Source organism: Xiphophorus hellerii, chromosome 11 (genome assembly GCF_003331165.1).
Source record: "Xiphophorus hellerii strain 12219 chromosome 11, Xiphophorus_hellerii-4.1, whole genome shotgun sequence".
Taxonomy (NCBI): domain Eukaryota; kingdom Metazoa; phylum Chordata; class Actinopteri; order Cyprinodontiformes; family Poeciliidae; genus Xiphophorus; species Xiphophorus hellerii.
In genome coordinates this window covers 26,019,689-26,036,629 of record NC_045682.1, presented here as the reverse complement: position 1 = coordinate 26,036,629, position 16,941 = coordinate 26,019,689, and the positions used below count along the sequence as shown (strand labels likewise).

The window sequence follows — 16,941 nt, the reverse complement described above, 5'->3', positions numbered from 1 at the left end:
CCAGACATAACACAGGAAGTATTGTCATATGGAGAAGGGATTTTCAGCATTGCGCCGGCTCAGGGGAACAAGCCCATCTCCTTCTTCAGTGTTCCAAGACTTGAAGCAAATGCTTATCCCGTACATTTCCCAACTGGAATAAACACATTAGATGAAGCCCGCCGTGTTGCACTTTCACCGAGTATGTATTTCAATGTACGACTTTTCTCAATAGATACTCGGTTTGCCAAAGACCAGAGTTACCTTTTCTTTGCTCAGTTTGTCACGGAAACTCATATTGCCAATAGTAGTATGTCCATTCAGAGAAGAAAAGGGAAACCAAGCACCAAAGATGGGAAAAATATTTCCAGCAAAATGCTGCAGGATAAAGAGGAGTTGGAAAAACTTATCCAGAATAAAGAGGCTACCCGTTTCATGCAACCCTTAAGAGGAACTCCAGCTTATTGGGAGAAAGGGTTACGTGATTTGCACGCCATGGTGAGGCAACTTGGAAAGCCCACTTTCTTTTGCACGTTCTCTGCTGCTGAAATGAGATGGCCAGAAGTCATTGAGGCCATCAAAGGTCAACATGGCGAGCAGGTAGATTTTTCTGAGCTTGACTGGAATGCAAAATGTGACATTCTTAGAAGCAACCCTGTAACCGTCATGCGCATGTTTGAAAAGAGAGTGGATGCACTGTTTAGAGACCTGATTCTTTCCCCTGCACAGCCCCTTGGAGCAGTGGACGATTACTTTTATCGTGTAGAATTTCAGGCAAGGGGTTCACCACACATACATGCTGTGATATGGATTAAGGATGCACCTGAAATGGAAGACCCCTCATGTTGCGGTGAAGTCATAAAGTTCATCGATCATCACATATCCTGTCAGTTGCCTGATGAAACCAGAGATCCAGAGCTTCACTAAATAGTCACAGAGGTTCAAATGCACAGCAAAAAGCACTCAAAATCATGCAAAAAAGGTAATGTTGAATGCAGATTTGGATTCCCCAAACTAGCAATGGACCGCACCAGAATCACCGTCCCAGTAATTGACTTTGATTTGGAAATTGATGATGAAACACCAAAGCAAAGTAAGCCAAAAGGTAGGAGAAATTCCAAAAAATCGAGATCACCATTTGTCTCAAACCTACAAAGAGAGGCTAAGAAGAAACTGAAAACAATTAGAGATTTACTTAAAGATGAGAAATCATCTTTCAGGGATTTGTCAGAGTTACTCCAGGCTTGTAATATGACCAAAGTAGAGTACAATGGCCATGTTGATGCTCTCACTTCTGGAATGGTGGTAATGATGAAACGGGATCCTAAAGATAGCTGGGTCAATGGGTACAACCCCGATCTCCTTCGTGCATGGAATGCTAACATGGACATTCAGTATGTGCTTGATGAGTACACCTGCATTGAGTACATGATGTCCTACATAGCCAAGCCAGAGCATGAAATGGCGCAGTTCCTCAAGTCTGTTGTTGATGATTTAAAGACGGCCAATGTTAGCCAACGCGATGAGATGAAAAAGATCATGCAGGCTTATTCAAAACAGAGAGAGGTTAGTGCTCAAGAATCCGTTGCGCGCACTTGTAGCCTACCTCTCAAAAAGTCCTCTCGTAGTGTACTTTTTCTTCAAACAGATGAAGACGGTATAAAAATGAGTCTTCCGATGAGTAAACTCGTAAACATGTCCCCAGATGAAGAGAATGTGTGGATGAAAGGATTGCCGGAAAAATATCTCAACAGACCAGACACATTAGAATTCGAACACATGTGCCTGGCAGAATTTGCATCAGAATACCGGGTTCTATATGGTAGGCAAATTGAAGGGCCAAATGCAATTGCCCTCCTTAATGATGCAGGATACATCCAGAAAAGAACTATCGGCAAACCTGCAGTTATTAGATTTACTCGTTTCTCTGAGAAAAAAACACCCGAAAAGTTTTACAGACGGCTTCTGAAGTTGTATTTTCCTCACAGACGAGATGAGGACCTAAAAAATGAGGAATGCACAACCTACGAAGGCTTTTACAACAACGGTTTTCGTGGTAGATATCGGGTTAAACAGTATGTGGATTTCAATTGCAAAAGGTATGAAGGGCAAGGTAAGAAAATTGATAAGATTATGGAAGATCTGAATAAGCAAGGACCGGTTCGTAATGCGTGGAACACTTTTGCACCCGAGGTTGAGGTAGACAGTTTAGAATGCGCTGCTGAGCGACCACCATTGCAAGAAGATGAAGAGCAAGACCCTATTCCAGATTATGAAATTGATGTCAGCACTGTAGACATGCCAAAAATTGAAGCTCCTAAACTGAGCCCTGATTTCATCAGACAAATGTACAGGAGTTTAAATGAGACTCAAGCGTCCGTGTTTTACGCCATTCGCGATTGGTGTCTGAAGCGCGTCTGGGGTGAGAAACCAGAACCATTCTTTTATTTCTTGACGGGAGGAGCTGGCTGTGGTAAATCTCATGTCATCAAATGTGTTTACCAGGAGGCAACCAAGCTCTTGCGCCAGCTTCCGAGAATTCTCGATATTGGTGACATGTCCAAGCCTACTGTGCTCCTCACAGCTTTTACTGGTACTGCAGCGTACAACATATCAGGGAAGACTTTACATTCCATCTTGAAGCTACCCAAAAGTTTAAAACCACCATACAAGGGACTTGGAAATTCATTGGATGAAGTGAGGGCAGTTCTTTCTAATGTAGAAATCTTAATCATCGATGAAATCTCCATGGTCTCCAAAGACCTACTTGCATATGTTCACTGGAGATTTCAACAAATCAAGGGGAACAACAGGTTCATGGGTGGGGTCTCTGTTTTGGCTGTGGGGGACTTCTTCCAACTTCCTCCTCTTGGACGATCAAAACCGCTTTGTGTCGCCGAGGATGGCGTGCTTGATATCTGGAATGAGAATTTCCAGATGATCAGCCTGACAGAAATCATGCGGCAGAAAGATGACCGAGCGTTTGCAGAGCTCCTGAACAGGATTCGAGTTAAAGGTAAAGCCGATTCGCTTAGTAAGGATGACAAGACTCTTTTGATCCAAGCTGTTACTGACTCAAAAGAGTGTCCAATGGATGTTCTGCACATTTTTGCAACAAACAAACAGGTGGACACCCATAATGCAGCAGTTGTGACCTCTTTAGGTGCAGTAACAGTTGACATCGAGGCAGAGGACTACAAAAGGGTTACAAAGACAGGAAACATGATTAATCTGGGCTGTTGCATAGCGGGCAACAAACGAGACTTGTCTAACAAGATACAGGCTGGTTTGGGTTTTAGGGTAATGATTATAAGAAACTTGGATGTAGAGGATGGTCTTGTTAATGGAACATTTGGGACCATTGCGGATATTGTCACCAGTACGAAAGATGGAAAGAATAGTGTAAAGTTAATTGGACTCAAACTGGACAATCCCCTCGCTGGACACACAAAAAAGATTCAGGGTAAACCAGACAGCTTTGTTTACATTGAGAGATTTGAGGAACAGAGTAGCGTAAAGGGAGTGGTACGACGGCAATTTCCAATCAGGTTAGCCTTTGGGTGTACGGCACACAAAGTCCAAGGGATGACCATGAAGTCTGCGGTTATTTCTTTGAAGCGTATTTTTGAACCGGGAATGGCATATGTGGCACTCAGTCGCACAACTTCCCTGGAAGGACTTAAAATCATTGATTTTGATGAAAGTAAGATCTACGCTGACAAAAACATCAGAGCAGCTATGGAATCAATGAGATCAGCATCGTTTTTGCATATCAGACCACTCTTGCATTTTCAGTCTGGTCATCAAGGTGCAACATTAACAATTGTCCACCACAATGTCGAAGGTCTTGTCTGTCACTCTGAGGACATGAAACAACATCATGAACTTATGCTGGCAGATGTCTTATGCCTAACGGAGACTCATTTATTTGGATCTTCTGTTCCAGCTTCTTGCCAAATGGAGGGCTATTCTTTCTTTTCACGGAACAGACATGTCTCCTACTCAAACAGAGTCGACATTGCTACCAAAGAGGGTGGGGGAGTAGCGACTTACTGCCGGAGTCTTCTCCAACCGCAGGAACGTAGATTCTTCAACCAGGTTACAGATATTGAATTCAACGTTGTGAAAGTGGAAACCCCAATCAGAGCACTGATTGCGACAGTTTACAGGCCACCAAGTTATGATCTTGGAACATTTTTAAGAAATCTGCAGAACCTCTTGGATGGCCTGAATTCAATGGATATTCGGCCCGTTGTCATATTAGGAGACTTCAATGAGGACCTTATTCCTCCTGGGAAAAAAGCCATCAATGAGTTGTTTAGAGCAAAAGGCTTTATGCAACTCATCTCTGATGCAACCACAGAAAAACGTACCCTCCTTGATCACATTTACATCTCCAATCCAGAATACTGTATCCAATCAGGTGTCTTGCAGGCTTACTACAGCTACCACAATCCTATATACTGTGTGTTAGCTTCAGTATAAACTGCATCTACAGTGGCTTCCAAAAATAGTTATGTTCCTTGAAATTTTCCTAATCATAAGGGGTATTTTTCTTGATCTTTTATATTAAATTCCGATGAAATATATTTGTGGTTGTAATGTAACAATATGGAACAGTTCAAGGAGTATGATTACTTTGTAAGCACTGTAAATCTTAATCCTGAATTCATGACAGGATATTATTTTTGGAGAACATGTAAAGATCTTGCATCATTTTATGTGACTGTGGGTTTTTTTGTATATGCAGCAATCAGAAAGCAGTGTGGGTTGTTTTTCTCTATCATTGTTGCAGAGGGTTTGATATATATTTATTCATTGTACACATTTGTGAATTATAGTGTAGCTTGTGGATTTTGTTGTAGGAATAAAAATATTCTTGTACAGTTTGCAAATCTTTTCAATACTTATTTAGTTCCGTAGAAAGGAGGCTTCATAACCAGGGTTTGTATGTGCCCATGAAACTTTGTTTGAGGTTTGGGAATACGAAAGTGGCTGATCTTGAAACACTTATCGGTTCTCTGTCAGAGTAGTTGCTGGAAATATTGGACCAGGAAGCGGTAGATTAAACAATCAGTTACTAAACGTATATTCTGTTCTATTTTGAAATAAAAATTATTTCAAATTGGTCTTCAATCTGGCCCTGAGCATTTTCCTCATTTTTCTAATGCAGTTAGAGTAACTGTTACCCTTCGAATAACTTAATTTTTTGCAAAACTCTTTTTTTATTCTTCACAATTTGCGTCATTCAATTAAAGCTCTCCTTGTTTCATCTCTCCCCAATCATACTGCACTTTTTACTGCTGCAGCCCCCTAGGGGTTACTTCACTAGAAGGACAAAAGTTCAACTCACTTTTGTCCTGTTGGACTCCCTCCACATACTGAGAATTTGTGTTGTTTTGATGGAATTAACCTCTTTCCTCCCAGTTTTAGTCTGTTTTTGCAGGTTGTTCCACACAAACAATCCTTGGAGGCTGCCAAGAAGAGAGAGAGGAAACGAGACCTGGAGGTTTGGCGCATGAGAGTTAGCAAATGTATCTAAATTGTAGCAACCTTAAAAGCAGTTACATTTTTGTTGTTGTTGATAATAGATGTCTATTGATGGAATGACTTGTTTATTTTTAGTGCAGGACAACCCTTGCCTAGCTCATGGACTTGGTCCCACACCCAATCTGAGGAGAAGATGGAGTTCCTGTTTCTTTAGATAGGTAGATAACAAATTAAAGCTAATTTTGTTTATTTTAATTTGAAATTGATGATGTTGTATATGTAAGTTTGATAGGAGGAATCCAGTGGATATATGCCCTTTTTTCTTAGGTCACATTGGTGTTTATATCTATCTTAATCATTCTTAAACCTTAGTTTAAACAAAGTTTAATTTTTAGTTTATTCATTCATAAATCACATAAATGTTTAAAAATGTCATATATATTAATTTGGTTTTTGTCTGTTTTTTGTTTTTTTAATACAGTCTGTGATGTGTCACACCAGATTGGATGCCTAAGAAGAAGTTGGGAAAAATCAAAAAGCTTTGGAGAAGCGATTCTTTTTTGTTGTTGTTATTCTTTATAGTTGTAAATAGTTTTTGATGTATGTATATATTTAAGATGGTTTCATTTATTGTATAGAGACTGCAATATGTTACATTAGATTAATTTAAAATATGTTTTCATGTATGTATATAGTTATAAAGGTTTCACATTTATAACAAGTGGATCATCGTGGCAAAGCCATAATGTTTCACTTGTGACAGTAAATCTGTCGGGCCTCACCTTGACACTCAGGAAACAACCCTGAGTGCCACACGGCCGGACAGGACACATGTAAAATAAAAAAGATAGCAATTTCTTTTTATTGCAGAGACATTAGATTCTTAAATTTATGGTATTCTTTAAATGTTGTAATTTTGGTTCATTGTAAACTTTACCTGTAAAAAGTTTGTAGAAATCTTTAACATAAGGTCAATATATATTTTTAAACTGTAATATGTTGTGTGTGTGCGTTATTGAAATTTTTTATTTGTCACGATCAGTAGGTAAATGCTAATGAACTGCCTTCCTGCAGTTTATGAGCATTGAACTGTTAGTGAACAGTTCAATGCAAGGTTCATTAGCGTTACCATTTTAGCTTCAATAAGCTATTAGCTATTTATTTTACTTTTTAGCAATGTTTAGTATACTGAATGGAGTAAATCAATTATAGAAAATATCCTAGTGATTTCCCACATGCTGATGAAAGCAATGACGCTAACATTAGCGTTTCTGCTAATTTTACCTGATATACTTACTTTATAATACTGAATGGTGCACGTCCACCTTACTTAACGTTCTTGTGATTCTCCACATGCTACTGATTACGTTGCAGCGTTCTTTAGCATCGATGCTAATTTCTAGCATGACAACGCCGGGCCCAAACCGACGGCCACGCCTTGGCAGGCCCCGGCTAAATTTCTTCAGAAATTTTCTAGTTATACTTCTTTATTTTTCTTCCGTAACCGTTAATGCGGCTCATACCGCTGGGTGCACACCTACAAATGAGGTATCAAAACGTGCAGAAAATTCACGCCATTGGAGCTATTACTTGTGGTGGGATTTGGGGTAAACGTGGCGACATAATTCGCAAAAAACTACGAAAAAAACCCCATTATAACTCAATGGGAAAAATCCTAGAAATACCCTATTTTTGAGGATTTGCTGTGTCGTCACAAATTCACCTAGAAATGCCATTCAAATTTCATTTTGTAGATACGTCTGTGATCTCTTCGAAAGTGAAGACGGCTCGTCGATACCAGTTATGGTTTGTCCACAATTTGCCTCTAAGCGACCCAAAGTTTCTCATTTTTGCTCAAATTAGAGTGACAGCCGACCTCGGATCAGATCTGGGCACAACATTTCTTTCTCTCATCACTGTAAATGCTCTGAGTGAGGTACAGATATGAATCTCGGGACTATCGCAGAAGACACATTGAACTGTCATACGCTCGAAACGCTTTTCGAATATGTATTACGGTTCCCGAACAAGAAGGATTTGTTTCCAATGCTTTTTTGTCAGTAAAACGTGTTTGCTCAAACACACAATTGTGTGTTTGAGCATGTATGACTCACAGCTCACACCTGCTGAGACCATTATTTGCCATAGCAACGGATCTCAAGAGGCTATTGGCTGCTGATGTGGACTACAAATACGCATCATTGTAGTTCTATCTATCCTCAGTTGAAACAGATCAGGACTGAGAACTGGCCTTTAGAACTACCTGCTGCTATTGGCTGTATATAACTGATTTAACTCAGTAACTGTTACACATGGGATTAGTTTGGAACTTTAAAATTAAGCATATTGAAAATTTCAAAATAAAAGCCCTGAATATTTTTACATGACGTAATTGCTCTTTTTGGCTTTATTTGACTTTTGCATTCAAAGCACTGTTACACATGGGATTACTTTGGAACTTTAAAATGGAGCATAATAATAATTTCAAAATAAAAGCCTTGAATATTTTTACATCATGTAATTGCTCTTTTTGGCCGTATATGACTTTTTCATCCAAAGCAATGTTACACATGGGATTAGTTCGGAACTTTAAAATGGAGCATAATAATAATTTCAAAATAAAAGCCTTCAATGTTGTTACATCAGGTAATTGCTGTTTTTGGCTTTATGTGACTTTTTCATCCAAAGCACTGTTACACATGGTATTAGTTCGGAACTTTAAAATGGAGCATAATAATAATTTCAAAATAAAAGCCTTGAATATTTTTACATCATGCAATTGCTGTTTTTGGCTTTGTATGACTTTTTCATCCAAAGCAATGTTACACATGGGATTAGTTCGGGACTTTAAAATGGAGCATAATAATAATTTCAAAATAAAAGCCTTGTTTAGTTCGGAACTTTAAAATGGAGCATAATAATAATTTCAAAATAAAAGCCTTGAATATTTTTACATCATGCAATTGCTGTTTTTGGCTTTGTATGACTTTTTCATCCAAAGCAATGTTACACATGGGATTAGTTCGGAACTTTAAAATGGAGCATAATAATAATTTCAAAATAAAAGCCTTGAATGTTGTTACATCAGGTAATTGCTGTTTTTGGCTTTATGTGACTTTTTCATCCAAAGCACTGTTACACATGGTATTAGTTCGGAACTTTAAAATGGAGCATAATAATAATTTCAAAATAAAAGCCTTGAATATTTTTACATCATGCAATTGCTGTTTTTGGCTTTGTATGACTTTTTCATCCAAAGCACTGTTACACATGGGATTAGTTCGGAACTTTAAAATTAAGCATAATAATAATTTCAAAATAAAAGCCTTGAATATTTTTACATCAGGTAATTGCTCTTTTTGGCTTTGTATGACTTTTTCATCCAAAGCACTGTTACACATGGGATTCGTTCGGAACTTTAAAATGGAGCACAATAATAATTTCAAAATAAAAGCCTTGAATATTTTTACATCATGCAATTGCTGTTTTTGGCTTTGTGTGACTTTTTCATCCAAAGCACTGTTACACATGGGATTAGTTCGGAACTTTAAAATGGAGCATAATAATAATTTCAAAATAAAAGCCTTGAATATTTTTACATCATGTAATTGCTCTTTTTGGCCGTATATGACTTTTTCATCCAAAGCAATGTTACACATGGGATTCGTTCGGAACTTTAAAATGGAGCATAATAATAATTTCAAAATAAAAGCCTTCAATGTTGTTACATCAGGTAATTGCTGTTTTTGGCTTTATGTGACTTTTTCATCCAAAGCACTGTTACACATGGTATTAGTTCGGAACTTTAAAATGGAGCATAATAATAATTTCAAAATAAAAGCCTTGAATATTTTTACATCATGCAATTGCTGTTTTTGGCTTTGTATGACTTTTTCATCCAAAGCAATGTTACACATGGGATTAGTTCGGAACTTTAAAATGGAGCATAATAATAATTTCAAAATAAAAGCCTTGAATGTTGTTACATCAGGTAATTGCTGTTTTTGGCTTTATGTGACTTTTTTATCCAAAGCACTGTTACACAATGGAATAGTTTGGCCCTCTGAAATGAAGCATACTGAAAATTTCAAAATAAAAGCCTTGAATATTTTTACATCATGTAATTGCTCTTTTTGGCCGTATATGACTTTTTCATCCAAAGCACTGTTACACATGGGATTAGTTCGGAACTTTGAAATGGAGCATAATAATAATTTCAAAATAAAAGCCTTGAATATTTTTACATCAGGTAATTGCTCTTTTTGGCTTTATTTGACTTTTTCATCCAAAGCACTGTTACACGTGGTAATAGTTTGGCCCTTTTGAAATGAAGCATACTGAAAATTCCAAAATAAAAGCCTTGAATATTTTTACATCAGCTACTTGTGTTTTGAGCATTATATAACTATTTTAACCCAAGGACTATTACGCATGGGATTAGTTTGGCCCTTTGAAATGAAGCATACTGAAACTTCCAAAATAAAAGCCTTGACAACATTTTAAATCGTACCGAATGGTGCACGTCCGCCTCGCTTAACGTTCTTGCGGTTCTCCGCGTGCCACTGGTCACGTTGCGGCGTTCTTTGGCGTCGACGTCGATTTGTGGCGTGACGACGCCGGGCCCGAACCCCACGGGCGCGCCTCGGCAGGCCCCGTCTAAATTTCTTCCGAAATTTTCTAGTTCTTCTTTATTTTTCTTCCGTAACCGTTAATGCGGCTCATACCGCTTGGTGCACACCTACAAATGAGGTATCAAAACCTGCAGAAAATTCACGCCATTCCAGCTATTACTTCTGGTGGGATTTGGGCTTAACGTGGCGACATAATTCGCAAAAAACTACGAAAAAAACCCCATTATAAGTCAATGGGAAAAATCCTAGAAATACCCTATTTTTGAGGATTTTCTGTGTCGTCACAAATTCACCTAGAAATGCCATTCAAATTTCATTTTGTAGATACGTCTGTGATCTCTTCGAAAGTGAAGACGGCTCGTCGATACCAGTTACGGTTTGTCCACAATTTGCCTCTAAGTGACCCAAAGTTTCTCATTTTTCCTAAAGTTAGAGTGCGTCTCTGGCTGCTTAGAGTGAGAGATGAAGACAACTTTTTCCACCCAAATCATTTTTGAAATCGCCATCACGGCCACAAATATCGCACGATTAGTATCAAAATCGGTCCTGACATTGATACGCCTGTCTGCTCCGGTAAAATGTTTTCGAAATTTATCTAGACCGTACGGTTTTCTGTCACGGTGCTTCAGAGCAAAGTCATGCGACAGGATTTTCTGAGGCTGTCTCAGGCTCTCTCCCATGTATTTGAATAGAATTTCAGATCTGGGCACAACATTTCTTTCTCTCATCGCTGTAAATGTTCTGAGTGAGGTACAGATATGAATCTCGGGACTATCGCAGAAGACACATAGCCCTCTCATACGCTCGAAACGCTTTTCGAATATGTATTACGGTTCCCGAACAAGAAGGATTTGTTTCCAATGCTTTTTTGTCAGTAAAACGTGTTTGCTCAAACACACAATTGTGTGTTTGAGAGCTCAGAGCTCAGAGCTCACACCCTGCTGAGACCATTATTTGCCATAGCAACGGATCTCAAGAGGCTATTGGCTGCTGGTTTGGACTACGAATACGCATCGCTGTAGTTCTATCTATCCTCAGTTGAAACAGATCAGGACTGAACTGGCCTTTAGAACTACCTGCTGCTATGGGCTGTATATAACTGATTTAACTCAGTAACTGTTACACATGGGATTAGTTTTGAACTTTAAAATGAAGCTTAACAAAAATTTCACAATAAAAGCCTTGAATATTTTTACATCATGTAATTGCTCTTTTTGGCTTTATTTGACTTTTTCATCCAAAGCACTGTTACACATGGTATTAGTTTGGCCCTTTGAAATGAAGCTTAACAAAAATTTCAAAATAAAAGCCTTGAATATTTTTACATCAGGAAATTGCTCTTTTGAGCTTTATATAACTGATTTAACCCAGCAATTGTTACACATGTGATTAGTGTGGCAATTTAAAATTAAGCTTGATGAAAATTTCAAAATAAAAGCCTTGAATATTTTTACATCAGGTAATTGCTGTTTTTGGCTTTATGTGACTTTTTCATCCAAAGCACTGTTACACGTGGTATTAGTTTGGCCCTCTGAAATGAAGCATACTGAACATTTCAAAATAAAAGCCTTGAATATTTTTACATCAACTACTTGCTTTTTCAGCATTATATAACTGATTTAACCCAATGACTATTACACATGGGATTAAAATAGACTGTTTTGCATGAGCAGCAGATAGATCCTCTATTGCACATGTGTCAAACTCAAGGCCCGCGGGCCACATGTGGCCGGCTACGTCATTTTATGTCGCCCTCTCCCCCCTACCACCGTTTTACAGCCCCATTGATTGACTTAAAATAGGTTTTGAGCACGAATTGACTACAACCTACATATCCCATAATGCCTTCCGATTCTTACCAACCAACATTACGGCTTCTCGCCACTAGAGTGCAGCAGAGTCACCTCAAGCTGATTATTAATTTTCCCAGCGAATAAAACTGAAAGATCGACAAGCTAACAAGCTAAAGAGCGAAGTCCCGTGATGTTTCAATCGAGGACTTTTACCGTCTACTGCCCCCTGATTTGATGCCACAGCTTCGACTCCATGCAGCTCGTGTTTTGTCCACGTTTGGAAGCACCTATCTGTGCGAACAGATGTTTTCAATAATGACTTTAAACAAGACCAAGCACAGATCGCGCATTACTGACGAAAACCTAGACGCCGTTTTGCGGATTGCCACAGAATAGAACTAAAACCAGACATCGACGAACCGACCAGGGGAAAACGGTGCCAGACATCCGGCCAGAAAACATTGGTAAGCACGAACAAACTACATTTAAATAGAATGGATGTAAAACCAAAACGCAGTATACTGGAATATGCATATAGTTTATTGATTTTGCTTGTGTTTTGTTTATTTACAGAACACAACGCAATTTTTAAACTGAGCAGTAATTTTACATCCATGCAAACTCAAATGTAATATTTAAAACTTGAATACATAAAATCAGTTATTTAACAATATGAGGTGTTGTTTAAAAATAAAAAAGATAGCAATTTCTTTTTATTGCAGAGACATTAGATTCTTAAATTTATGGTATTCTTTAAATGTTGTAATTTTGGTTCATTGTAAACTTTACCTGTAAAAAGTTTGTAGAAATCTTTAACATAAGGTCAATATATATTTTTAAACTGTAATATGTTGTGTGTGTGCGTTATTGAAAATTTATATTTGTGACAATCATTAGGTAAATGCTAATGAACTGCCTTCCTGCAGTTTATGAGCATTGAACTGTTACTAAACAGTTCAATGCAAGGTTCATTAGCGTTAGCATTTTAGCTGCAATAAGCTATTAGGTATTTATTTTACTTTTTAGCAATGTTTAGTATACTGAATGGAGTAAATCAATTACAGAAAATATCCTAGTGATTTCCCACATACTGATGAAAGCAATGACGCTAACATTAGCGTTTCTGCTGATTTTAGCTGATATACTTACTTTATAATACTGAATGGTGCACGTCCGCCTCGCTTAACGTTCTTGCGGTTCTCCGCGTGCCACTGATTACGTTGCGGCGTCCTTTGGCGTCGACGCCAATTTGTGGCGTGACGACGCCGGGCCCAAGCCCGACGGGCGCGCCTTGGCAGGCCCCGGCTAAATTTCTTCAGAAATTTTGTTTTTCTAGTTCTGACTTTTTAATGCAACATATTTGGAAATAGCTCCTCAGTTGTGGTTTTTTGTTCTGAATAACAAAGCACACCAATCCTAGCAATTTTGGGCTTAGAATTCAATTGGTGCTTTTGTTCCAAGTTTTTAAAAATGAATCAAAAGGGAATTCCAAAAAATAATATTTTATTTTTTACTTTCAGCTATGGTCAGACTGTGGCCCACTTACCTTCTAACAGTGGCGGCTCATCATCAAAGCTGTTACTGTACATGGACTGTGATGCATTTGGGGTGTAGGTCTGTGTGGGCTGGAAGATCTGTCCTGTATACGGCTGCTGGGGTTGCATCATTCCTGGGGATGGGTAGCCCATCGGCTGCGAATAATCATACTGACCATACGGCCTGCGGACAATTTATTAACAATACATAGAAGCTTGTGAAGGAAATTATCAAAAAGGAGGAAGTTTGTGATCTTTAATTAGAGCTTAAAAACAAATAAAGGACTAAGTGAATGCCGTAGACATGAGTTAGACTGTTCAGGTAAGTTTCAACCTTAATGAGACTTCAGAAAGCCAGAAATATCACAACTGAAGAAAAAAGGAAGAAATTTGTTTCTCTTACTTGTTGTAAGGGTTTTCAGAGTTGCTGTAGCCATATCCGCCCTGGTTTTGGTCATCTACGCTGTAGCTCGACTGGTAGAAGTCAGTGTTGAAGTTATCAAATCCCGACATTCTTACTCTGCTAATACCAAAGAGATACAAATGGTTTTATTTACATTTAATATTGTGACACTATAATACTACACCTGTAATTGTTTGTTACAGGTCAACAATACATTATCCTGGGATTATTTGAGAGTGAGGTTTATTAAACCTGTCATTTTAAACACATTTCATGCAAAACACTATTATACATTCAACACAATCACACTAGTGGGTGAGCCAGCAAAATTAGTAGGGCAGCCAATGGCGCCTGTCCTTGGTGGACACCTGCATTTCACACCTTCACATTTTTGTAAATCTAAAATGAAGCTGTATCTGCCAGGAGGATGATTTGTACTCAGTTTCAAAATTTTGTTATAAGCTACTTATAGTCTACTACTGAGAAAAGGTGGTTATATGTATCCAATAAATTGTATTCACGCAGCAGGGAAGGTCAGAGTTATGTTGTTATTTTATCAGGTCTGTAACCTGTCAATTTATGTAAAAGTCAAAAGGATAAAAAAAAATTAATATGAACAAAATAAATAAAAATTTTGTTTAACAAGGAGGTATAAATAATGGGTGACAATGAGACATCTATATATCTATATTCAGTTCTCCCTAATACATGAAAATAATCAAATAAAACAGAGAAATGAAATACAGTGATATGGAATTGGTTGAGTATATAGGAATGAAATTATTTATGTGTGTTAAACAGCATAACAAATTAGGGAAGGGATTAATTGACCCAGGGACAAAAAAGATATGGGACAATATCATTAATAAAGTAAAAATAAAAAAGTACGCCATTCATTGGTAAACACCACACCTATAATTACGTTGGTTGTCTCTTCATTTTACAGGTCAGATTGTTATTTTCTGAGCTCCCTAATGTTTTACATAATCTAATGTTGCCATTAGTAACATAGTCACTGTCACTATATTAGTCTCTATTGAAATTATTTCATTTCTAAGATTTACAGTACCATTTTGGTCATGCAAGCTTAATGGTTTAATCTAATTTATTTTACTCCACAATCAAAGCTAAGCGTTAAAAACGCCTGTAAATTTTCAGCAGACTGAAAGGTTTATAAGCAGGTACCGAGATTAACTTTTGCTATTGTGTTCTAAAAATAGGAACTTGTACACGACTGAAATACTTAGCAACCTTTTAATTTTATATCAATAAAGACACAAGACAAAATACACACAAAAGTCTAAATAGGATTTGTTTTCAAAGTAAAGAAATAATGACAGCTTCTTTTAACAAAGAACGGATAAATGCATGTTTACGTGTATTTTGGTAACAACTACGTTGATTAGCTTAATTGAACAAACCGTTAGCACTCCCAAAATGCTAACGCTTCTTTAAGCAGAATGAAAAACACACCTAACACACGCTCTTTCACAACACAGTACACAACAATATTCAGTTAAGTACACAGAATATCAGACGACTTCAAAATGAAAGGAAAACATTAGAAAAACTGCAAATATAGCCTTTCATCTTTAGCAGCTAACCTTCCCGTTTACTCTGTGGCTAGTTTGTTAGCTTCTGCTAACTCTAACAGATGCTGAACCATTTGTTAGAATCCGTACACGTAAAGCCAAAGTCAGCTTACGTTTCCTATTTAATTAAACAGACGTATTGATGATATTAACAGTAATAAAGAAGATTATTACCTGTGATGTCAGCTGGACAACACTTAGTTGAGCCCTGCCAACTCCACTGTGGTTGCTACGTGTCAGGAGAAAGACGGAAAGCCGTTAGGGACATAGCATATAACTCGCTGAAGAAAAAGAGTTGCCTCCTGTTGGCATATTTTGGTATTTCGACTGTGTTAAAAGTCAGGATGAGACTAAAGTATACAGCCTTGGGTTTTGTTAGTATGTGAATGCATACTAACAGACACAATAAGGATTGTGGAATACGGCGAATGGATACATAGGCTAATATCCAGCAACAAACTATCCAACTGGGTTTATCATGAAACTAATGATAGATTTGTGAGAAAGCACCCCATGCCCACTATTAAGGATGATGGAAGATCTACGATGGTTTGAGATTGTTTGTTCTTCTAAGGCAGTGAGAGAATAGTTAGAGTGAATTTTGTCATTTTTGAAATGGCAGGAGGTTTTGTACGAAATTGATGTGAATTATATATAAAAAATAAATAAATAAAATGGATTACATTTAGCAAGATAATGAGCCAACACGTATACATAAATTATTCCAGACGCAATTTTTGCAAACAACAGTGGTCACTCTGTAACCTTGTGAAATGTCATAGAAGTCCTATCCTATTGTCAAAATTAGATTTTACACAAAGCATTGAAAACAACGCTGGTGATATTAGGGAAACAGTATTTTTTTTAAATGTGATTTTCCCTAATGCATATTAAAAGTTAGACTTTAAGTCTTTTTTTACAGCTGTATTAAGCTACTTTGAAAAAACATTAATTTATTAGGTGTCCTTTTTAACTGGGTCCAATAAATGTGGCCATCATTCTGCAGGATCTTGACTGAAGATGAAAGTTTGCTGCAACTGACTAAAAATATATTGCATTAAATTTTAGATTCAAACACCATCAATAACTAAAAGATCAGAGAAAAACCTTTCCTTTGAAAAAGGGTAATATTTTTTATAGTATAATGAAATACTCTAAAACAAGACTGTATAAATACATCCCATAAAATATGTGCTTTAATAAATAAATAAATAAATTAAAAAACAGCTTCTGCTTTGTCCCCTATGACACCACATCAGCTGATTGATATATAGCTAGAGAAACCACAGGTCTAACAACTGTAAATAAATACACAGGGTAGATGATAACAAAGATAACGCAAGAGGACATGTACTGGGCTCCTGGAAAGAACAAAGGTACTCTCTTTCAACAGGATGCAGGGGAGAAGATCAATCACCCGGCATGAGCAGGAGAACTGCACCACTTCCATAATGCAGGCGGATACTGGCTCTTTGATGATGTGCATTATGCAAAATAATGGGGCTCATGACCTATGCT

General features: G+C 37.5%; 2 protein-coding genes across 5 annotated transcripts in view; one reads left to right on the top strand and one right to left on the bottom strand.

The window, feature by feature from the left end:
- LOC116728851 (protein YIPF5-like) overlaps positions 1-15,709 on the bottom strand; it is a gene marked incomplete at its 3' end in the record, with an annotated part of 30,026 nt that extends 14,317 nt beyond the window's left edge. The window contains exons 1-3 of the mRNA XM_032577167.1: positions 15,598-15,709; positions 13,832-13,948; positions 13,440-13,612 (exon numbers count right to left, since the gene is read on the bottom strand). Of these exons, the coding sequence (XP_032433058.1) occupies positions 13,440-13,612; positions 13,832-13,941 (283 nt within the window). The remainder of the gene's footprint in view (positions 1-13,439; positions 13,613-13,831; positions 13,949-15,597) is intronic.
- LOC116728270 (uncharacterized) lies at positions 890-6,315 on the top strand. Of its 4 annotated transcripts, none has more exons than XM_032576220.1 (3): positions 890-5,488; positions 5,605-5,687; positions 5,971-6,315. In XM_032576220.1, the coding sequence occupies exon 1, from the start codon at positions 925-927 to the stop codon at positions 4,462-4,464; it is 3,540 nt and encodes a 1,179-aa protein (XP_032432111.1). In that variant the 5' UTR covers positions 890-924; the 3' UTR covers positions 4,465-5,488; positions 5,605-5,687; positions 5,971-6,315. The 4 variants fall into 4 exon arrangements, with proteins under 4 accessions (XP_032432111.1, XP_032432109.1, XP_032432112.1 ...); XM_032576218.1 differs by having other exon boundaries at positions 5,951-6,315; XM_032576221.1 differs by having other exon boundaries at positions 890-5,513.
- Positions 15,710-16,941: the final 1,232 nt, after the last annotated feature.